At 42.4% G+C, this 24211-nt stretch overlaps 1 protein-coding gene across 1 annotated transcript in view; it reads left to right on the top strand.

Moving 5' to 3' along the window:
- The first annotated feature begins 4333 nt into the window (after positions 1 to 4333).
- LOC103371639 (uncharacterized) overlaps positions 4334 to 24211 on the top strand; it is a 70822-nt gene continuing 50944 nt past the window's right edge. The window contains exons 1-3 of the mRNA XM_008301029.1: positions 4334 to 4597; positions 5067 to 5159; positions 7239 to 7420. Coding sequence (XP_008299251.1) covers positions 5098 to 5159; positions 7239 to 7420 — 244 coding nt within the window. The 5' untranslated portion in view covers positions 4334 to 4597; positions 5067 to 5097. The remainder of the gene's footprint in view (positions 4598 to 5066; positions 5160 to 7238; positions 7421 to 24211) is intronic.

Genomic DNA, 24211 nt, shown 5'->3' with positions numbered 1-24211 from the left:
TGCAAAGCAAACAGTTGCTGCCTGGTTTCACATTTGTGTTCCACTGTCAACATTCATCCTCGCAAAAGTGACTCACTTGCTCGCAGGGTTTCCCAGCATCCTGGGTGTTACGCAACACCGTGGCCCTCTCTGTTGGCCTCTTCGTCCCCCCCCCCACTTCTTTTTTTTATGCACTTCACACAGATAGAACCACAGCCGAGGGATGGAGCAGATTACAGAGACACTGAGGGGGCTCCGTGTGAGCCTCTAAAAAACTCAAATCAGTCCCAACGCGTAGTTTTCTCTCTCAAACCAACTGACAAAGATATAGACACTGACAGAAATGTGTGAAGGTGTTTTGGTGTGTTATGTTACTGCTGATATAAAACTGTACCATATGTGATGTTAATGTGTGCTAGAATGGGATGCAAAAATATACCATAACAATTTTTTTTCTGACATAAAATCTTATTTCTGAAACATGTTTTTTTGATTCACGTTACATTCCACATTATTCAGAATGTAAACAGGAATGGCAGTATTGCACAAGAATATCTTCACGGTCCTGTCATAAAATGATTTTTTAAGGATGATAGTCTTTTGTCTGATTTATTTTGGCCATCACGGGCTTTTTCAATCTGTGCCTCTTACGTTGGATTTGAGGTCTGCGGTCTTATGAGATCAAAGCAGATCCGTTCATTGTCCCCAAATAAACATCAGTCTGTTCAAATGTGGTATTAAACACTTCAAGGTCAACGTGTGATGGTTTGTGCATGAAAATGAAGAGCGGAAGCCTCGCTTTTGTTTGTGTGTACGTGAGTACTCCTAATGGTCAGAACATGCCTCCTTTCTGACCTAACAGCACCTCCTGAGCTGAGTCTTTTGCATTAACAACTCTCTGCGGTCATGGCTTATACTCTGGCTCCACAAATCCTGACAACACCATTCCTGCTTTTCAGCAGCACTTGCCAGACTAAGAGCTCTCTTCATGCTTTCTGAGTTCAGAGTCCTCCATGGGCACCACTTTTGTTAGTATTGGATAAAATGTAGGCGAACAACTTCAGTTCCAGCATGTTTTCTCTAGTAGTTCTCTTACATCCACTTATTTGTGTGCAAAGTGAAGACTGGCAGCTGTACTGTGTGTTGTGTGTCCTGCACTGGCAAATATTGTTTCCTTCTCACTGAGCAATCATGTAGCACTTAATGGGAAATGAGCTCTCTCTAAGTGACAGTGACAGAAGTGAAATGAGTGTATGTTTGTTACTTTCCAATATTGACCCTCCCATCAATTATGAATGTCCATTAGAATCAGACTTGTCATGTCACGACGCTGCACGTCTCCTGAAATCCCACTGTGATGCTAAGAGGGACATCTTAATCAATGAAAGCCACACTATTGCACCTGGCAGATGGCTTTCAGTAAGTCCTATTTGGCTCCATGGTCATTATTCTGAAATGTGTATTTAGCCACATACTTACTGTATGCACACACACACACACACGCACACACACATGCAGAAACATGCACTCACGCACGCATGCACAGTTGCGTGCGAAGGTCTGCCCCAGCAGCGTTAGCAGAGCTTTAAGCCCGGGCTAATCTGGAAGGCAGCTTGGATAGTGTTGCCAGTGGATTTGCATCGATACCAAAGCTCCCTGTAGCTTTAATGGCAGCCACTGACAGTGTTAACAGGACCTTAGGACCTCTTCAGATCCCCAACTCCACCTGTCACAACAAATAAAGCATCTCCCCTGATGGACACTCTGATACAGCAGCCCGATTGCCATCTGCTCCATCAATGGCGAGGTCTGACTGCTGAGAGCTACATTCCAAAACATCCAGAAGAGTGGGGGAAATAATGCTGATTTAATGACAAACCTATCAGGTTTCCTTGCCATTGTTGTGTGTGCTGTTCCATACACTGCATGCATTAAACGTGACATTATCGAGGGACCAGTGGTGATTAAACAGTGATTTACTCTGCTTTCATCGCGCTGCCAACATGCCCACTGGCTGCTGTCGGCTGTCAGAACGTTTTATTAGCTTGCAGATTAAAGCTTTAGTTAGACAAACATCACTCAGAGCTTTTCAGAAATAATCCTATTGGTTCACATAAACCTTAGATTGAGCCACATCACAAGTTGTCCATGGGGCTTGACACTGTCTTAGTATCTTTTATAAATGATATTGGTGATGTATAGCTGTTAATTTGACGTATTCTGTACTCATGCATAGTTTAATGTCAGTCTGCTATAGAAGAGAGACACATCGCCTGCAGTCATATTTCCTTATTTCTGTACTTAATAGGGTGTGTGACACATCACCACCGAGGGAAATCTCCTGTAGTGTGTCACCTATGTTTAAAGAGGAGAAGTGTACTGGAGCATAGCCGGGCTTGCATGATTTACTACACATCAATACACAATCGCCGAGTGTGTGCTTGTGTTTGTAGTGCGTGAATTAGTACACCAGGGTGCAGTAGAGTAGACTACCGTGTATTTTCTGGTGCCTGTTATGGGCTTCAGTGACAAGACAAGAGACTTCAACAGAACACTTTTATTAGTTTAGAGTCAAACAGATTTTTAATACACCAACAAGAATGAGGAGAACGATTCCTCCCGCAGTGACATGACAAAAAGCTGTTTTCTGATACCAGACCAGAACTGATTTTTGTAGGCATTTGTAGCTTCAGAAAGTCCACTGACGTAAGATCGCTCAATCAGTTGAGGTTTGCGATGAAAATATTTAAAAAATGGCAATGCTGAATATATGAACGGGAATCTGTTTCTACACAACACATTTAATCCTATCTCTGTATTTACACTGATCTACCTTTATTTTTGTTATTTATCTAGCACACCTATATTGCCCACAGCTTGTTCTACTCATACACTTACTGTTCTTATAGCATCTGTTCATACTGAGTGCTTATGGCCATTCTGCAAATACTACTGATATAACTCACACATCTTGGATATATCTTACATGCACTGTTCATGCTGTTAATGCTGTATATATCTAAGCACATTCATACAAACATTAAAGCTGCTCCACTAATATAACTTACATTGCACTGCACTTTTACTTCTTGTTTTGTCCTTCTGCTTAGATGCTAAACTACATTGCATTGTCTAGGTCCGTGTACTCTGTACAAAGACAATAAAGTTGAACTAATCTAACTTAAAAAAAAATAAAAAAAATAAGATGCAGTGACTTTCAGGACTATTAACGCCTATTTATATGGCGCGGCTTAATTAACCAATTAAATCCTATGTCGAATATTTAACACAATACGAGCACAGTTCTGTCAATGGTTCACTTTAACATGCCTTCTTCCGGTTATACATTTCAAATTCACCCTTACAGACGCGTTTCAAACAATCGAAATTGAAATCTGCTTCAAAAGACATGCCAGCTACCACCTTGATTAGTCCCTTCACACTCGCAGTGGTGTGATAATTTATCCCAGAGACTCTGCAGGTGACTTTAAATATCAACTCCGTGACACGTCAGTGCTTTTGTTTTGAAGGCGCGGTCTCGTACTTCCTGTGCAAACCCGTTTGTGTGTGTGGGAACTTGACAACAGCTGCTACAACCCCTGTCCCAGAGAACCATCTGGAATCCGCAGAATTAGTTTTCACACGCCCCGTCCAGTCCGACCCGGCATTGTACTCGAGTGCGGCATTCTTCGATGTAGAATTTAAGCGTCCCCGTAAAGGAAAAAATAAAATAAAAAATAACTCTCGGTCCGTGAGTGCCGTCGACCGCCGGTAGCCTCGGTGAGAGTGAGCGGCTGTGCGCTGCCGCTGCTCTCCGTGTGTGATCCCTCCCCTCGCGGCTCCAGCTGAAGGCTCGGGTCGGGTTGGGCTACTGCTACTTTCAAGTGCTGCTCGTAAATGTACACACGAATCATAAGATTTCTAATTATTTTACATATATATAAGAAACACACACGTCTTGCCACGCAGGTAGGACTCATGATTTAGCTTGTTTTCTCGCTAGCATTTTGTCTGACGTCCAACACAAGCTGTAGCTACTTCAGGCTACAAAGTGAAGCTAACAATGCTAACTGACACGCAGCTATTTAACGTTGGCGGAATCTGTTTAAACGAATGCCAGCCTCGGTGGTAGGTAAAAATAAATAGCTATTTTCTCACAATGAGAATTAAATCAAAATAAAACACGGACGCAATGTAGGCGGTGAACACAAACGCAAATCCCCCCGTGTACGGACGGCACCTGAACGCAGCATAAGCCTCGCGTGTGTTTGTGTGTGCGCTGTCGCCGTGTTTGTGAGGCAGAGAGTTGCGTGCGAAGGGCTCGACATATCATTCAGAGGAATCCGCCACCTGAAACGCGAGGAAGTGAAGGCGACTCAATTGGGTATAAAGCATCAGCCAACATCTGCCCCGAGCAGTGCGGAGCTGATGAAAACATCAGCTCGGAGCTCAACGCAGGACCTCTTTTGCGCTTTATTTTCATTTATCTTGGATTTATCGCAGTCGGTGCACCCTGGGAGACGCATCTCTCTCTCTTTTTTTTCTCGAGCGCTTAAAGTGAATGTGACTCAACAGCAAACATTATACTGGAATTAACTGAGGCCAACAGATATTTAAGGTTAGTGCTGTAATCTGTGACATTTTTTTTATTTGATGTGTGTTGAATTTTTTAATGTGATTATTAATTCATGGTGCATTTTCAAGGATCCGGCATGCTTTCTGCACTTTTTTATTTTGCATTCAACTTGCACAGGCTGGTATTTATTTATTATTATTTTCACTTATGATAATTATTAATAAGCAATAACGCCTATAATAAATCTTAATTGGCTATTTTGCAGATTCACACATTTACTCTAAATTACCAGCATCTTAATTGGATTGTTTCGAAGTAGTTAATTTACTTAATTTTCAGGGATGCTTGGAATTACTGCAGAAGCTACTGGATCCCAAAGGAATGACTTTTAGTGACATAATGTGCAACAACGAGTCTGAACATGTCTTTTTTTCACATTTCTTTTCCCTCTTACTAAGTTTTCTCTGTGCAGCTTCACCAAAAAGTTAAAGTTGCTCTTTCTCATCCGCAGCGCACCTGTTACCTCCACGGAGCGCAATATCATGATCCCTCCGGGAGACTGCATGTATGCGGGCAGAAAGAGGAGGAAGCCCATCCAAAAACAGTTAAGGAGCGCTCTTTAATACTGTGCATTTGTTAAATCAGTGCCTGCTGAGGTTGCTCACTTTGCTTTTTTTTTTTCTTCTTCCTCTACCTAGCCTGGTTGTGTGCAACAGAAACTTTTCTCTCTCTTAGCTTTATGATTTATACTGAGCATAAAGAGTTGAAAATAACTTGATAAGCTCCACATGGTACTGCCTGGTAGTTTTTAATAGAAATGTAGCAGTGGAGAGATGCATTTTTGGTTGCTTATTATAAATAATATGAAATGTATTGTTAAGTTATTTAATTATAAGACTCTTACAGCAATAAATAAGTTAAACAAATGCATCAAGATAGCCAAAATGAATTGTAAATGAAATTTATTTGCCTTATTCTCGCTCCCAAAATGTCAGCTGTTGCAAGTTTTAGCCCGCAGAGTATCTTTTTTTTTTCTTGAAAGTTTGCATGCAGCCGTAGGAGTCACAGTTTGCATTTGTTGTTTGCTGCTGGTTTAAGTGTCCCTGGATTTACATGAGAGGACGCATTATTTTTGGACAATCTTGTCAGCTGATGTCATGAATATTGACTAGCAGGTTATATAAGATTTTGAAGAGGGAAGTGGTAATTTAACAAGGCCTGTGGCATTTATAAAGTTTTCATGTTTTGCCCTGCCTTAGCTGCTGATCTGAAAGTCTTTGCCACATCAAACCGATACTGTGTGAGGATCCTAATATAGTTTTGCGCCTGCTGGTTGTGCCACTAAAACTTTGCAGGGCTTTTAATTACAAGTGAATGCTCCTTTTTTTTTAAATATTAGAATGACAATGTCATTTTTTTTGTTTATCATGCAAGTGGAGCAAACTTTAACTGAATGCTCGAATCAAACCTTACATATATTTCTTTGCACATTTTTCCAGTGGTGCAAGATATAATTGCTCGTCGGGTCATTAAACAAAGTACAACTATTCACACAAAAGTATTCTGTCGTGCTGGACATAAACAGAAACTCTCAGCTGTGGAAATTTGAGCTGGTCATAACATATGTGGCTCATGTTAGGTTCAGCTGGTAGAGCTGTGGTACACCATACTAAAACACACAAATAACTGTGTGCCTAAAGAGTGTTTAATGTTCTGCGGCGGTGGGAAGGATCGTGCCGTCTGTCCGATACCTCTAATATCGGGAGTCACCAAGAAGAATGACACAGCCGCAGCTGATTTTACATTTATGTAAAACTGCAGGATTGATGTCAGCTGCAGAGATATTTTATAGGGACTGACATCTGATATGACAGAAGGCTCTAATCATTTGTTTTGTCCTGTTGTGAGAAGAAAAAAAAGTTTTTTTTAAGAGACTTGTCTGCGACTCAGTGAGGTGCACGGTGTATTTGGGAAGGCTGAGTTTAAAGAAAGACGGGACTTGTGCACAGTGTTGTTTATTTGGTTGTGTGTGTCTGCTTGTGTTTGCATGTTGTGCTGCTTTGCCATAAACCAGACAAATCACGATCCTGCAGTTTTGTGTCATTATAATGAGGAAAAACTAACTGGCAGGTATCTGTGTAGAACCCTTTTTCTGAAAAGAAAATAATTCAGAGCGGTACTTTCTTCAAACAGTCTTGTAATAATCAGAATAATAACAAACAGAGTCAGGCGGTGCTTTACTTTTAACCTGAAACTGAGCTGACATGAGTGTTTGGACATTTTTGTGGTACGTTAAATACTTCATCTTACTTACACAGTTTACAATTTAAAATATGTATATCACTGATAATTAATAACGTTATTCAGCCGATAGCTTAATAAAAAGCCCTGTGTTGTGTATTGTGAGTCAGATTTAAACTAACTTTGCCGCTTACTTTAGCAGAACTCCAGTAAGTGAAGTTAAACACGTTGATCCTGCTGCTGCTGCTGCTGCTGCTGTTTTACTACTTGTTGCTCTGCTGCTCAGTGTAATCCAGTATGTGAAAAGTTGCACGATCAACTTTGGGGCTATTTCTGAAACAGCTTTTATTTTAACATATGACTTGTGATTGTTTTACACACACACACATGCTCCCGGATCGCCTCTGAGCCCCATCTATCTCTGTCCTCGTGTCACCATCAGGAAGCCGTCGTCTTCCAATGAGAAAACCAACCCGTCCAAGCGGCACCGGGACAGGCTGAACGCTGAACTGGACCGGCTGGCCAGTCTGCTGCCGTTCCCGCCGGATGTGATCTCTAAGCTGGACAAGCTGTCAGTGCTGCGCCTTGCAGTTTCCTACCTCCGCGTCAAGAGTTTCTTCCAAGGTAAAGGAGGTCAGAAAATCACATTTTTATCACATTTTTACTTGGGTGTTTTTATTTATTTATGCATGTGTGTGTGTGTGAGTGAGGCTTTAAGTTAGTAGGAAGCTGCTGAATTAATATGAGTCAGACTGATAAATATGTTTGACACATTGTTGGCCAACTCTGATAAATGATTACATATTTACTTTAATACTGATTCTAGAGAAACATTTTGATAAGATTCCACACAAGCATGCAAACACATGTTAACAGTGGCACTAACTGTAGTAGTACTAGTTTTCTAAGTGGTAAACAGTGTTGTGGTTTCAGTAGGCTGGAAAACGACATAATGTTTCGGTCACTTTAAAGATATTCAATATCGTTCACAAATATTGATCAGAAGCTGAAAAAACTCGCCCACTACCAGAGTGTGTCGGTTAAATGCTTTTTCTCTGTGACTGCCACGCTCAGGCCATGTCATGGTCAGAGGCAATTAAGTAGCTGAGGGTTTGTTTTTTGTACAAAATTATTCTGGATCACTCTTTTAAAGAGTTTTGTAATAACTGGTGAACTTTCTCTAAGAACCCCTTCAGCTGTGTGGCTTTAACTGAGGTAAAAGATTCTGCCTGAAAACCTTCTGCATTATCAGCTCACGTAGTATTTTTCTAAGGAAACAAGTTTTATTTAGTCGATGAGGGTGATTTGTGATGTGAAGATAGTTTGCAGATCGGAGGAACTGTTTGTGTTTTTGTCTGTTCGTCCCCTCCAAATCCCCATTATCCCTTTGTGTCTTTTAGTCACATGCAATTACACTGAGGCCTACTCTTGTTTTCCCACCCCTCCGCTGTCCGCCGACCGCCTCCCTCCGTCTCCCTGCGTTGCTCCACAATCCGCTTCAAATATTCATGTGCTGCCTCAGAACGTATTCTGTTGCCGGTGGCCTTGGCAGCTGCCTTATCAACGCGGAGGCTACTGGCACAGCTGGATGTGACAGCTCCAGAAACAAGAGGTGCTTTTCTTATTAAGAAAATGAAAGAATTCCTCCCTCTGCTTCGCGAGGAAAAACTCGTGCGATAAAGGGAGATAAAGGGGAGAGGGAGAGCAGTGGAGAGGCAGAGGTCCTGTGAGGTTCACTGCTGTCCTAGTCCTGCGGGCAGAAAGAAAATTCTCATGTAAAGCTGTTTTCTTGGAGAAGTTGGCAGAGGGATTTGTTAGGGTCTGACGAGCTGAAAGTTGCCATGTCCTCCTCAGCACATGTGGCTCTCCTCTTTCACCTTCTCCTCTCCTGATCCTTACAGTACCCTTAATCTCCATCATCCGCTGCCTGGGTTTGGCATGGCACCCAACAACTGGCATCCTGTTGGCCGCAGTCATGCAACTTTTACTCACACACACTGAGTTATTTCACCTCGAATGCTCACTTAGCTTAGCCATCACGCGAAGCTGGAGTACAGGTGCTAATCGGACTTATTAAAGGTGCCGTTCCTGGATAAGGGCTCACGCAGAGATAAAGACGGCCACCGCTGCTTCGATGAAGAGGGATGCTGAGGGCTGTCGGTGCCGAGCGAGGGCTGCGGAGGGAATGATTGGAAAATGGACAAGATTCAATTTTGTGTGGGAAGCTGCTAGAAGTGTTGAAAGTTGTGTAGAAGCTGTTGAAAGTGAGCCTGTGTGTTGCCTGGCAGTGCTAACAGCTACCAGAGGCTTTCTGGCTAAAAGTTAAAAGAAAAACAACAACAGTAAAGGTGATATTTATCTGGAATATTTTCAGATCATCTATTCTGTAACGCTTGAATGTGCATTCACTCCAGAGCTTGTGTTTGTTTGCTCCGCCTCTGCTGGATGCCTTGTTATCAGTGGCAGTAGTGACCAGCTTAGCCGTCTTTTGATGCTGCACTAATGAGATTAATTAGAGTGGAACATGAGGGATTTGGTTCTATATACATCTGGAATCTCTGCCCTCCCCCTCTTTTAGCAAATCCACTTGTTTCTCACAATGGCCGCCTTTTTCCCCTGAAATTTAAACATGGAAGGTGGCCAGAGTGTTTTCAGATAAAGCTAAGATGAGCAACAAGTACGCATCCACATCCTTCCTGTGGTTTAGAACAACAGTCATAATCGTCTGCTTTTTTTTTTTTTTTTTTTCAACAGTGAGTCATTGAGAGAAAACATGTTATGAAACCTGCAGCTTTGAGTTTCGTTTGCCTTTATAAAACTGTTCCGTAGAGGAATTGTGAAGATTTTCCAGATGCAGTGAACCTTTTTGTCCACCGGGGGGACTGTGAGAAGTCGCTCCTGAGTCATGACTGTTGTCCATTTCAGTTAGTTGCAACTGACTGGATGTGAGAATCGACTGCAGTTTAGACTCTATCTTTAATTTTTATTTATTTATTTTTAATATTTATGAAACATGCATTCATTTGCTTTACATAAAACTATTTCATATCTTATGTGCATAGAGAGTTCAAAGGTTTAGAGAGGCAGAAAATCCTGAAGCAGGTGGTTTTGGAAGCTCCCTGAGATTCTGCCAGTTGTCTCTGTTGCGTGACTGCACAAGGGTGGAGCTCGCTGAGCAGTGTGTACCTATGCACTTTATGCAAATAAACCCTTAGGCTGTGTGTGTGTGTGTGTGTGTGTGTGTGTGTGTGTGTGTGTGCGTGTGTCTACGGTGTGTGTAAATAAAAAGCAACATCACACAGAGGTTCGCTTCACCGAATTTCCCTTGATCATCATATTCCATGGGATGCGTTTACGGGCACGTATGACCTGGGATGACTCCATGTGCTGCTTTACATGCTTCCCAAGCAGAGAAATAATCTTTTTAATTATCGTGCTCTCAATTACTTTTCTATTAAATCTTTAGTTTTTCCCCTCACAGGGTAGGTCGAGAAGAAACTCCAAGTTTTCACACAGACGCATGGAAAACCCCACTGAGCAAACATTTCTCTTTTATCATAGACTATATAAAATGTATGGAAGGCTTTTCAGATGTCCCTCAGCACACAACTGGAGACTGAAATCGTAACTGTGAACACATCATTCGCTGCTTAGTCTTAATTGTTTCTTATCGTATTTCTGCTGCCAGGACATGTTGACATGCATATAGTCACGTTTCTATAAACCGCGGCTCTAATAAAGTTTGCCGAGCCAGTGAAAATGGGCTGCAAGTCCAGAGGGGCAAACCTCTCCTTTAAAAAAAAAAATAACAAGAAGACAGAAACAAAAGTCATCAGTTTGTAGCCTGCAGGCTGTGTGGAACTCTTTGTCCAATGTTTTTTCATTGAAATTTTATTTTAGGTCACTATAAAATTTTTTCGGCAGATGCCCAATCAGGCAGGTCCGTGTGTGTGTGTGTGTGTGTGTGTGTGTGTCTGTGTGTGTGTGTGTGTGTTGACAGTCAGCAGGCTGTAATTCCCTTCTCTTCCATGTTAGGTCTCTGCCCTCACTGTAATTGCTGAGCTTGTTAAATATTTACCCTTAGGATTAACTATCCCTCCTCGTTTGTCTTTCTGCCCCGATTGCCTGTATTTCTCCTCCGGTGTATATGTGTTTTTAAGAGTCTGTTCTGTGCGATTGTGTTACGCCGCGTTTTACCTCATTATTTGAAAGCAGAATATTCTTTGTCTCTACATTTTAATCAGGCTGCTAGCGTAGCTTTCCAATGATTGGCTAATTAAAGGCAAGTCTTTACATTTGTATTTCTGATGCAGCCGGACGAGGAGGCATCCCCTAGATTTCTGCTTTTCAATCACCTTCCCTTTGTTTTCTTGTCTCTCTTATCCTCAGTCCCCCTTCAGGCTGATACAAATTGAAACTGGCCCCAACAACAGTAGAAGTCAACAGAGTTTATGATCAGAATCAGATGGAAGTTTTAAGGCTGAAAATCTGAAGGCCACATAATAAAAGGCAGACCCTCGTCATAATGCACACCCCGTCTCCCCATAAATAAGGCTAATGTGTTGCACTGTTACACGCTTTGTGTCAGTTGATGTAATTCATACTAATGCACTATATTCGCCCTTGGCACGACATGTTTGTCAAAGAATGTCAAGCATCATTGTGCTCCTTCTGTGGGCTTTGTTTGCTTGTATTGTGGTCACATCCTTGCAAGTTGGAGTGCAGCTTGTGGTTGGTTGTCTGTCGCAGCCACGTTCCCTCTCTTTGTCTGTCTCTGATAAAGCAAACACGAGCTCTCGGAGAAATTGTAAAGCTACATTGTGAAGTTTAAATCCCCAGAATAGTTGGAGAAGTTTCACTTGGCACTCAAAAAAAAAAAAAGACAAGGCACTGGAGCACTAACCTGCTTGTACTGGAGGAGAACTCAGCTTTTCTGGATTGAAGTGTTAAACTCTGACTACAGTAGAATGTTTTAAGTGTATGCATGTTGTGTTTGTCCACTAAGTGTGTGTATTACTGCCATGGTGACTATTTTGACTTCTCGGATGAAACTCAACAGAAGCTAATCTGTCACCATCTAAGTTCTTGCTCCTTGTGTCACCACGATCAGATTCCCCATCACACCCCTGGGGGGGAAAAAAGAAGCATTGGCACTGATCCTTATGTATTTTTCATTGCCCGTATCTATCTCCCTCTATGTCCTCATCGTCCCTCTTGGAATCACATATGAGGAATGCGTCCCTCATCTCTTCCAGCATACCAGCGCTGACTCACGGCAGTTTGATTTCAGAGACCTTCATATTACTCTGTCTCCTCTGCGTGTTTTATAGTTTGTTTGTTTTCCTTGTCTTTAATTTTCCTCCGCCTCCGCTCACACTAGAACGCACTGAAGGTTAAATTAAAGTTAATTCAAGTTTTTAGTGTAACCGCTTTTAAGTTTCAATGGCGTTAATTAACACGTCGAATTATTAAGATCCCCGGGTTAATAACTCCAGTAAACGCCCAATGATTTGCCTCGTAAGACATAATTAGATTTTTTTTACTCATTATAAATTGATCTGAATTTTTATTTCATTTTAGAGCGACCGGAGTTTAGCTTTTGGCATCTGTTGTTGATCTGTTTTGCTCCACTGTTGTACCAGACATTAATGGTTGATTGAGCAGAAGCTGAGGTTCTTCTCCTGTCTGCAATCATGTCTCAATCATAACTCTGTCGCCACTTTGAGTTGCGTTGAAAGCGTTTATCTAACATGTGGAATATTCCGCCCAGATTCTAGTCGTGTGCAGTAGACCTGCCGGGCCACTAGAGGATACAGGGTCAGTGTGACGTTTTGGCCCTCCAAGACCTGAAAAAACTTTTTTTGTCAAGAGAAATTGCATGAAACTGTGCAGTGATAGAGCGGCTCTTTTTTTTTTTGCTCTCCTGTGGCTGTGGTTGTTTTAAAGTAAAACAAATCACTGTAACCATAACCACAATCATGTCTTAGTGAGCTGTGTTGACTTGCTAGCTATGTACCTAGCAAAATACAAAAAAATAAAAAAATTGAAGGGACTGTGCTGAAGATCGAACCTGAATTTTCAGCGGTTTCCACGAACTGCTTTGGAGCGAATAAACTGGGCAGCGTGGTGCCATCAGAAGGTGGCGGTGCACGCTATCTTACGCACTGACAGTAAAAAAAAACAGAAGAACCCAGAAACGAAACCGGTTGTTTGCCAACCATCGAAAATCCTCAGGAGAAGAAGGGGAAACAAAACTTTGACCACCTACGAGAGAAGGAAGAGAAGTCCTCAGGAACTGTTGTCAATCGCACAAGTTGTAACTGTGTTTTTTTTTAAAGTCAGCAGATACAGGCCATGCTGTCCAGAGGCAACGGCCACCAAAGAGGTGGAAACAGCTGATCAGTCATGGGTTAAACTTTTTGCTACATCAGACCTTATTCAGAGAAAAAGGGTTTCCATCACCTGTTGCAAAGTCCAAAACAACTTAAAGTGATTACACAATTATTAAGCCTTTTCAATGTGATAATTAAAAATACATTATGGAATCACAGCTAGTAACACGATCGCTGCAGTGCACTGGAGGGTCCATTACGCTCTGGCGTGATCTTTGGTTGGGGATATTATATGTGTAACTATATCTAAAGTTGATCTGTATCAGTTTAGACACACACACATGTACACAAACCAGCCAATGCATTGCAGAAGGATCTTTCGGTTTTGGCTTTCGTCCTGAATTTGTTCTCGCTTCTTGCACAGTGAAAATAAAGCCTCTCCATGACAACAACCTGAAAACCGTTCAGATGACTTCAGCGCAGAACCGCTTCGCTCGGAGTAAATAATTCGCCCTCAAAACCACCTTGCAATATATCATAACAGCCCCTAATGTTACCACCAAAACAAATCTAAATGCCCACGGTGTAAATGTATCCACAGCGCAGCGAGGTATATTTATAAATGTGTGAGTCTGGAGGCCCTCAATTAAAACCCCACCTTCACTCATAGCTGTCAGTCCACTCAAGGTGTTGACAGGTTATGGGAACACGCACAAGCAGACACAAACAAATGTGATGAGAGGCTTCAGCGCAAGTACACCGATCAATGCCAAGTTTGGTTACGTGACGTGCTGATCAACGCGCTGCAAAAACCGAACTCCAAACAGCCGTCAGCGCCCAGATCTGCGCTATACGTCTGTGTTGCTAATTGGCAAAAGTGTGTGAGGCAGTTTCAATATGTGTGCTGTCTGAGTCTAACTGCTGGCTGAGCTATAATAAAAGAGGAAGAGAAACGCCGAGGAGCCCACAGACTCACGCCAGGCATACACGATTCGTGACGTCAGCCAGCAGACAGGAGACGGTTTTGTAACTAACCCAGCGTCGTGAAATAGCGGAAGGATGGAATAAGACAAAACAATCAGTCTAGATCCTTATTCTATCATCGACTAATTTAAAAGAATTTCATGGATGTAAGCCCCCCTCTTCACCGCCATTTGGATTAATCTTTTTCATGTCAAGTCTGTATCTAATCGAGTCAGTGTAAGTGCAGACCATTTGATTTCCTAAAGAGGGAAGTGCTGCAGCGTGATAGCAGCTTCTGAAAGGAGTCTTTGCTCAGGGGTGAAAATGTGTATCAGGTCACATTATAGACAGACTTTGTGTTTACTAAACTCTCGGTGACCCCACACTTTTTTCCTTCCCTAATACTCTGGAAGCCAAAGGCAGACAAGATGGTAGGGCAGAGGCCAAGACATATCAGCAAGCCGCACGGATTATAAATGAAGTGAAAAGGTTTAGCAATAGAAAGGTCAAGATGTGGTCAATTTGCTGTTGTTTTCTGAGTTTTAAAAAAGAAATGCCTTCGCTGTTGAAATTTCCAGTGAATCACAGACTGCAAGCCACAGCTGTGCTCATTCTGAAATAGTGCTTTTAAATAGTACTGACAGCTTGTTTGCTTTGTCTTTGACCTTTTAAGTCCAGTGCAGTACACATCTATGGATGTTAGTGCACTAGACTCATCACTCATCTCGCTCTTTCAATTTTCTTACATGTTTTGTGTTTATTCTGTGCAACATTGGCCTGGCTTCAAAATCCACTTTCTATATATTTGTGTTCAATATATAATTAAAGAGAAGACAGAGGCACCGTCCTAGTTTTTGCCGAGTGAATCTGCAGACGTTCTTGCTGCATCCTGATAACGCACTTGTTGTAAACGACGCAGAACTTGTGATAATGAGAAAGTAGCCTCAGTGTTTTAATGGTGAAAACAGTAAAATGCCTAAGATAATTAAGTATAAGATACAAAAACAAGAAAAAAGAAAAATATATATTTTAAAATTATTTTTAGCTGCACCATGACTTGTTTTTATGTCAGTCGGTCTGTCAGTTGATTCACCATTTAGTTATTCACTGTGCAGAGAAGATGAATCCAACTGACTCTGATGTTTGTGTCACATTTCATCAATCACCATCACCGAGGCAAATAATTGAATGGTCTCAGTATTTTGGCTCATGACCACATATGTTAAAAACAAGTGGAGAAGTCTGAGGCTGAAAAATTAAGCCAATGCAGACGTGCCAAACACTGCAGTTCCTCAAATGGCCACTTGGGGCAGACTCTGGAAGCGAGTCAGTCCCTGTAGACCTCCACGAGCAGAAATAAACGTATACAGCCTGGTACAAAAAACATGTTTTGTTGTCTGTAGCTAATTGATCCGATCATGACAACTGTTCTCGTGGTGAACTTTTATAGAATCCACCTGTTTAAATTGTATTAAAGCGTAAAGTGATGCACAACAATGGTCATGTTTACTTTGAGTGACAGTTGGGCACAGTTACAGGACAGCCCATGACTCGCCTCAGCTCCACTCACGTTCCACCTCTTTGCTCATCTTGGAATTAGCTGGAAGTTATGAGGAGTAAGGCGCTGCTGAGATGGTGACGAATAGAGCCACTGCTTCTACGCCACTCTTCAGGAAGAGATAGGGTTGATCTATCTTTATGTGAAGCCTGCCCTTAAAATTCAGCTGTACTTTATGTTTAGGGTTAGCTGGTGAATTAACATGTTGGACACGATCATGGTAGCCTGCTAAATTTAGCATTTAGCTCAAAGCTGTGCCCAAGTACAGCCTCACAGAGCTGCTAGCATCACTGCAGCCTCATAATCTTGTTTTCAAACCATTTCATGAGAATCTGGCTCAATTGGTCCTTTCAAGAGCCCTATTCAGGTTGGCCTGTGCTTCTAGTATCATATGCTCCCAGGTTGTGACTGTGCACTAAGTACTTGGCTGCACAGCTCATTAACCCATTTGTTACATCTGTCTAAACCTTTTTGAAAGTTGAACACTCAAACCTTCAGAGGGTCAAACCCTTTGACCTTTTCGTTCGCCCCTGTTGTTTGACCCAATTACAGCGCAAGAGGGACTAGGAGGTAGGAATCAGTTAAACTTCTTGGGTAATTAGTACTAACTTGACAAGCTGTGAATACACGCTGATTTCTGGATGCCTTAGTTTTGCTGGACGATTGTACATTTGAGTCCTCCAGCACGCAATGCATCAAAGCCCAAAGGATGCAGAGATGTCAACCCATCAGCCCATCATATCAGTTAAATGTCATATGTCGCTTCAAGCCTGGAGACAAACCGACTGGCCGGAGCTTTACTGGTGGCGGTAGCACGAAATCTCCAGTTCACCGGGAGCTGTTGCACTGCAAGACTTTCTATGAGTAAAACGAGAGTAAGAGATTATGAGGTGACGCTGCAAATTACATGTTTTTCTGCACAAAAGCGCCCCTTGAGCCTTCGTGACTCAGGCTAACCGGAGCAGCCAGCAGGTCAATTTCTCACGCAGTTTTTTTTTTTTGACTGTTCAGTTAATCATTTGAGCTCCTCATCAGTTTTATCATCAGCACACATCACTAAATCCTTATAAGATCTAGTGATGTGTATTGATCACAGTCATCCAGGGAGATAATGGTTCACAACGTCCCAATCTGTGTGTGTGCGTGCATGCTGTTGGAGCAGAGAAAATTTGCTCTTATGCATGATTATCATCTTCAAATGAGGGTACAGATCCACCCTGTTACCCCTTTTCTGCCTCCTCTATTAACTGTCTCTCCTCCTTTTTTTTTTTATTCTTCTTAAGCCCTGACCACGACTCACATTTCTGTCTCTCTCTCCTCCTCCTCCTCTTCCCTTCTTCCTCCCTATGGGGTTCTGCCCTTCTGTGTGTTTCACTGACCTCTGTGAAAGAAAATCACCTCTCATCTCCATGTGCTTCATGAAGAGTGCGTGATCAGGCTAAATGCCAGTGCTCAGGCTTTTCTTCTTCCTCTTTCCTCCACATGCGATGTCTGTAATTCCGTGCATGAGTTCTATATACAAAGGTAGACGTATGGCCGCTTCATACATTTCCAGTGTAAATGTTAACGTGTTCTCATTGTTATGATTAACCTAATGTCAGTGCTCAGGGTCTTATCATTCCTTTCCTTTATTCTGGCATGCAAAAAAACACTGTTTGCTCGATGTGAACAGGGTCTGACAGAAATAGGTTTATGGATGCTTAGAATGACAGTATTTGTCTTAATTTAAACAATTTTTGGTGAAATTCTAGCAAAGTGTGGTACCAGAAATGTACTGTTAAACATAATATGTTTTCAAATGTATATTCTCCTCAACCTCTTATACAACCAACAATTTAAACCATTTTGAAACAACTTCTTGTCTTGGATTGTCTTTAATTTGATTAATGGTTTCTGTCGCCTCCATGAGAATTGGTTTATCCTGAATTTCTATATTGCTCCAATGTGTGTGCTAACTGATAAAACTGTTTAAGGTGGAATAACAGCCCCTTAAGGTGGGTGAGACCACTTTTATTCCCACAAGCTCTAAAGAAAATTCACGCTGGCACTGGTTGCATACATTTTTTTTGCTTTAAAGGGTGTTCCATTGCCTGTTCTGCAGCTAACATATAGCAATTACCCGCCCAGTGATTCCACGTTAAATTGCACATTAGTTGCATGTCGGCTCACTCTCCCACCCTCTTGCATGTGTGTTTGCCCCCTCTGCACTTATCAGCCACACAATAGCTGTTAACTAGTGCGACAGGCCAGCCATGCTAATCCCTTGTATGTGTCGAGAACCATGAATGGAGAAGCCGCCGTATGCGTTTAGCATCCTCACAGCTAACTCATTAGTTGCTTGAATCAAAGGCATGACACTGGCTTTGTCCCTGCCTGGCCTCTCGTGCCACAGACACTGAACTCGCTTGAGTGGAGTTGGACTCTGCCGGCCTGGGGGGCCGAGAGAGCCCCTCGGGATCACAAAAGGCCATAAGTGAATTATTCAAATCAGTGCCGAGGGGGGCCCCGTAAGACGCTAACTGTAACAGCTAGTGGCGGCCGTGCAGCAGTGGGAGGTGTGTTTGTGTGCGAGTGCGTGTGTGAAAGGACGGGTGGAGTGTCTGTTTGAGTTTGAGGTGGTGTGAATACAGTTGTGCTCATAACTTTAATTACCCCTGGTAGAATATATGAACAAACTTTTTGGCAAAATCTGAATGATCATGCAGAAAACTTTACTTTTATTTCAGGTTAGTGGTCGGATGAAGCCATTTATTATCTCACAATTTTGTGTTTTAACCTAAATCACCCAAATAAATGGGCCTGATTAAATGTGTACGTATTCTTGAATATTTGAAATGATGATATACACACAAGTTCACACACAAAGTTTTAAAAGAGAAGTTTGATTGTAGTTATACACCAATACATGTACTAAACCATGCAGAGAGCAAAAGAACGGTCAAAGGACCTGCAAGAAAAGGTAGCTGCACTTCAGAAATGTGGAAAAGGATGTGCAAAGATTGATGAGCGGTAAGAGAGTCCTAGAGTTCAAACTCTGACAAAGAAAAATTAGAGAATTTTGTTGATACCAAAACATGCTAAGCTAGATCAAGAAACATGTCAAAATTAGTCAAGATGCAAAAACAATCCCACAAGCAACATCTGCTCAAATACAAATACCTCTCTGCAAAAAGTGGCGTGGCGCTTTCTAGATTCACAACAAGGAGATACTTGAACAAAAAAATGGGCTGCCCGGTTGAGTTGCGAGAAACTAGCCGTCACTGCGCCAACACCACAAAACAGCTCACTTACAATGTGCCAAGCAGCACCTAGACAAGCTTCTAAACTTCTGGAACACAGTAAATTGGAGCGATGACACCAAAATGGAAATTTATGGTCACACGCATAAACAAGAAGCAACGATGAGAAAAAGAGCACCATCCCTACTGTGGGGTGTGGAGGGGGGATCTCTGTCTTGGGGGCGTGTGAGCTACAGCCGCACGGGGAATTCAGTCAAAATTGATGGCAAAATAAATGCAGCATGCTATTAGAAAATACTGGAGGACAATTTGCATTCATCAGCCAGGAAGCTGCGCATGGGAAGCACTTGAACTTTCCAACATGACAATGATCCAAAACCACAAGACCAACTCGACCCTTCAGTGGCTAAAGCAGAAAGAAGTTCTGGAGTAGCCATCGCAGCATCCACACTTCAGTATCACTGAGCCACTTTGGGGGAATCTCAAATGTGCAGTTCAAGCAGGACGACCAAAGAATTTACGGGACATGGAGCAACTTTAACACCTGAGAAAATAAAGAACCTCATCCACGACTTTCATTTTAAAGACTGCAAGCAATCGTGGATGCTGAAGGGGGCAATTAAGAGCTGCAACAGCCATAAAAGTAATTGCCAACTATTCTGTTCTTCAGTTAATCAGTTTGAGTAATTTCTCCAAGAAAAAACATGACAATCCTCTGATTCCAGCTTCTTAAATGTGAATATTTTCTGTTTTCTTTCTTCTTCTTTGACAATAAACTGAATTCCTTCGGGGTTGTGGACAAAACAAGACATTTGAGGATGTCATCTTGGCCTTTGGGAAACACTAGTTGACATTTTTCACCATTTTGTGACACTTTATAGACCAAATAAAGACTTGATTCATTGAGAAAATAAACTACAGATGAACCAACAATGAAAACAATTGTTGGTTGCAGCCCTATAATGAACTAACAGTAGGTAGACTTTTGAACAGGAACCGTCTTAGTAATTTTCTTTATTGCTATATTTTGTTTATGAAGTGTGCCATTCTGTGATGCCCCAATTAGCTTAATTTAAATCCCATAAAACATCGTAAAAATGTGTTTTTCTTTAACGACTGGTACACATCCTATAAATTGTGCCCGGGTATGTAAACTTACGAGCTGAGCTGCACACAGCCAGGACTCTTGCGGAGGGGAGCAGAAGCCTTTGTTGGCCCAACACTATTGTTGGAAGCTGCCTTGTGTAATTACTGTCACGGCTACCGCGCAGTGCGATGCGCTGCCCGAGCAAAGGGAAGCACACAGGGACAAGGAGGGAAGCAACGGGCACACCAATGCCCCGGGAGATTAAGTTGATAATTATATTATGGAAGCACTTTAAAGATGCAGTGGTGCTAAAAACATGCTGACACATCCCAGCTGTTGTTTTACATAGTTTATAATACAGCGGCATGCGATCCGAGGAGCTTGCTTGCTGCTCTGAAGTCGAGAATATTTTAAGTTATTGGGTGTTCGAACTGCAGTTAATCTTCAGTTATTGAACGGCGATGTTACTGGCAGACATGTTTGTTATTGCAAACATTTGTTCTGCTTTCAGTTGCGCTATTTTTACAGGCACGTCACTGCAGTCGTGCTCAACCCCGACTACACCCCTTTTGGATAAGATTTGAAAATTTCACTTTGCCAATTTATATTCATTCCCCCACCGAACAAACAAATAGGCTCTGTTGATCTCCACACAGACATGCAATATGGCTTACAGATTTAGTACAGCCTAAAGCCACATGTTGAAAGCCCATTTGATAACTAATTAAGCCTCAGAGCAGTCTTTTCTTTTTTTAATTTGTTGTGGCATGCGGGCACTTCAGCACAGAAACAGCTTCCTGAGTTTCGGCAAAAAAAAAAAAAGTTTTATGACTGTTTATTGTGGGATCACAGAATTTCAGAAAACCATTTTGCAACAATGTTGGAATGCCTACAAACCAAGAAGAACATAAAAGATGATTTAAAAAACAAAAAAAATGTTCACAAGGAACTGATCAATGCCTTGATGTAGATCCACGAAGAAGCGCTGGCCGGCCGTCGTCCTGGCTCAAATCGCCACCAGTTTCCTCCCACTGAGCACCCAAGGCCTATTAGCTACAGCACAAGCAATTTAACATGGCCACCCGCATAAAAAGCTCACTGGTGTCAGTAATGCGATCTGTTGATGGCTAAACCGAGCGAATGGAGGCTATTCACAGTGGCTGATGAATGAACCCACTGACACTGCCGCTGTGTGGAGCAACATCTAACCAAGAGAAAGAAAAACAGCATGAAAAGAAGACGCCGACAAAACAGTGAAGATGAACAAACTTGGTCAACATGTAGGCTGTAGTTTGTTGCCCCACATTGTTGTCTGACATAAATTTAACTCTCCGCTGGTCGTGAAGCAACCTCAGCTGAATGCATCATGATTGTGGACTCTTAAAACTGTCAGCTTGACCTCAGAGTGCTCCACGAATACCAGAAGGAATGAGTGATGGAATGAATGCAAGGGAAATGGAGCATATGCCTCTGATAAGCAATATTACTGATAGTGATCATGTCGGATCTTCAGAGGAGGAGACTCGCGTGGCAGAGCTGCCACATGTACTACATGTCGTCAGTGTGTGTCTGTGCGCTGCTTGCCTGAGCGTACAGTACGCACAGCGTTTGTTTTGTCTGTCACCTCCATTTATCTTAATTGAAGCATGCTTCAGTGTGCAACAGTGGCCAGACCCGGTCCCTGCTGTTGTTCCCTAATGTAAATCGATATGTTTCCATGCGGTTGGAAAGATCACTAACCAAAGGTGGCATCTGACCCGATACAGCTCGATACGCTAACTACCGTCAGCCAGATGAGGTCCCCTTTCATCAGCATTCGATATGGGAAAACAGCAGCACGTAACTCGCCCGAGTAAAAATGGCTCCTTAGATCATGTCATATAAAGTTAGGCTTATTCGGAGACGCTTTAGGGGAGGGAGTTCTGTTTTTTCAGACTGCGTTTTGTAGATTCAACACACAATTTGGAATAGCACTAACGCAAAACATCTTCCTGTAAAAGGCACATATTACAGTGAGAAACGGCCATAGCGCGGGCTAATTAAAGAGAGCAGCAGAATGTGATGCAAGAGTGTGTTTAAAAGGGTTTGTGTGTTTTTTTATTGGCTGGCAGGCCTCCGCTGCACTCTGCGCACCCAGAGCAGACTGAACTCTGAGTGAACTCCCGCTCTCTGCCGAATTATGATCGAATGAGTGAGCCTGACAAAATATTTTTAGGGTGGAGAGAAAGACGCAAGCAGAGGGTGCAGCAACGGGGAACGAGGGTAAAGACAATCCTCTCTTATCTCACACACACACACACACACACGAACACACACATGCGCACATCGCAAAGAGAGGCAAAGTGAGGCCGAACATCAGTGAGCAGCAGCGGGATCGTTTCTGACTTGACAGCGTCCAGGCGCATTGTTAAAGAGGAACAGCTCTGCAGGGGTAAATGTCTCACCCAGGCAGCCAGGTATCCAGTCAGTCAGGAAGATGAAAGTGTGTGTTTTAGGGGAGGGAGGGAGTGACTGAGAGAAACCGAGGGAGGCAGTTGCGTGACTTGTGCTTAGCTCAGCCCTCAAGCCCCCCAGGCGTTATTTGTTAGCCAGGAGAAAGGAAGGTATATCTTAAGTGTTCTACAGTAAACAGAGCCGCGACAGGGTCCTAACGCTTACCGGGATTTATTTTGGATTTGTGGGCGTGCGTGTGTGCACTGAAAAAATGATGAGCAAGGCGAAGGACTTCTCCTCGCATCCCTCACGCATCAATCTCAGTCGTAATTTCGTTAAGGTTTGTGAGGGAAAACCGGGGAATGATGACAAACCGTAACCACACAGGTGTTTACATACATGCAAACACGCTCAAAATTTGGCCATTAGCTCAGGAAACAAACAAGTGTTTCCTTTATTTATAAATAAATTGTAAATACAACCATTTATTTCCCCCAGAAAAGCTTGAAACCGACACAGTTTCCCTGATAAACATCATCAAATGTGCGTCAGCCTCTCTACTTTTTTTGGGGGGGTGGTGGTGGTGTTTCTGTGTGTGCTGCTGGATCACTGGTCCCCACTGGAGGTTTTCACGAACATTACCAGCATCCCAATGGCCCACTGGAGGGAGTTGATGGTAAAAAGCTCTCTGAGGCTTTCTGAGTGGCTTAAACTGTGGTTTTAACTAAAAAAAAAAAAAGGAAAGAGAAAAAGAGTAAAAGATGTAGTGATTGAATAATAAAGGAGAGTGATGCTATTTTTAAAAGTTGTGTTGCGGTCCTATCTTGGGATGATATTATTTGATTTGGGGCTCTGGTGGTGAAATCAGCCCATCACATGCCTTCAGACATTGAACTATTCCACTGTGAGGGATTAAATACGCAGGCACGCTGCTACAAGTAAAGATAGGAGGTGAATGTTAGAGGTCGCTTAATTTGATTGAATGCAATTAACAATCTCTTGCTGCAGCCACAATTGAATCTTACAAACGCTTTTTCAAGGCCGTTAGTGTTAATGCTACACTTAAACCTTTTTAATGAGAAGTTGTTGGTTTCTTTAGTGTGTCATCTGTCCAATATCTTCTGTTTTTCAGCCATTACTGAAATTGTCTTTTAATTTATAGACTCGAGGTGACACACGTTTTCCGGTGAACTTTCACTTAAACCGACTTTTCTGACACATCGGTGTATCCCCTTCACGTCGACTGACATTTCAGCTCCTTTCAGTGGTTAAAACTTTAACAGAAAAGTTGACTCTCACACACAATTACTATACCTAAACTTCACCTCCGTTCAGCCCTTCTGTCTCAACTCATTTCCGTAGTTCACGTGCCACTTCAGCTCCAGCTTAAACACTCCAAGATTTCCTTTGCCAAATTTCATAAACCAGCATATAAATTTTCTTTAAAGCGTCTAGCCTTTCCTTGTTAAACATGATCTTTTTGTGCTCCAAAACGTACCATAATTTCATTATCCTAAACAACCTTTTGGCAGAGCTGTTTTCTGTCGCCGCGGCTCCTTTGTGTTTGTGACCTTATTAGAAACGGAGCCACGGGCAACGAGCCTCTGGACCTTTCGGGGACCAACAGAGCGCTGATCTAATGACTTATTCATCAGGCGCCATGGCACGACCTCTTATAGATGGTACAAGACAGAGAGCGAAGGGATCGAGTCAGATCATCATATCAGGTGCATGAGCTCATCACGGCTAGTGCGGCGAGATAAGAGAAGTCTGCATTCAGTACGGCGATAGATTATGGTGTCG

This window comes from Stegastes partitus, unplaced genomic scaffold (assembly GCF_000690725.1).
Source record: "Stegastes partitus isolate 25-593 unplaced genomic scaffold, Stegastes_partitus-1.0.2 Scaffold1623, whole genome shotgun sequence".
In the NCBI taxonomy this organism is placed as follows: domain Eukaryota; kingdom Metazoa; phylum Chordata; class Actinopteri; family Pomacentridae; genus Stegastes; species Stegastes partitus.
Note: the sequence above shows the minus strand (reverse complement) of the source record. Positions and strands in the feature narration are given on the sequence as shown.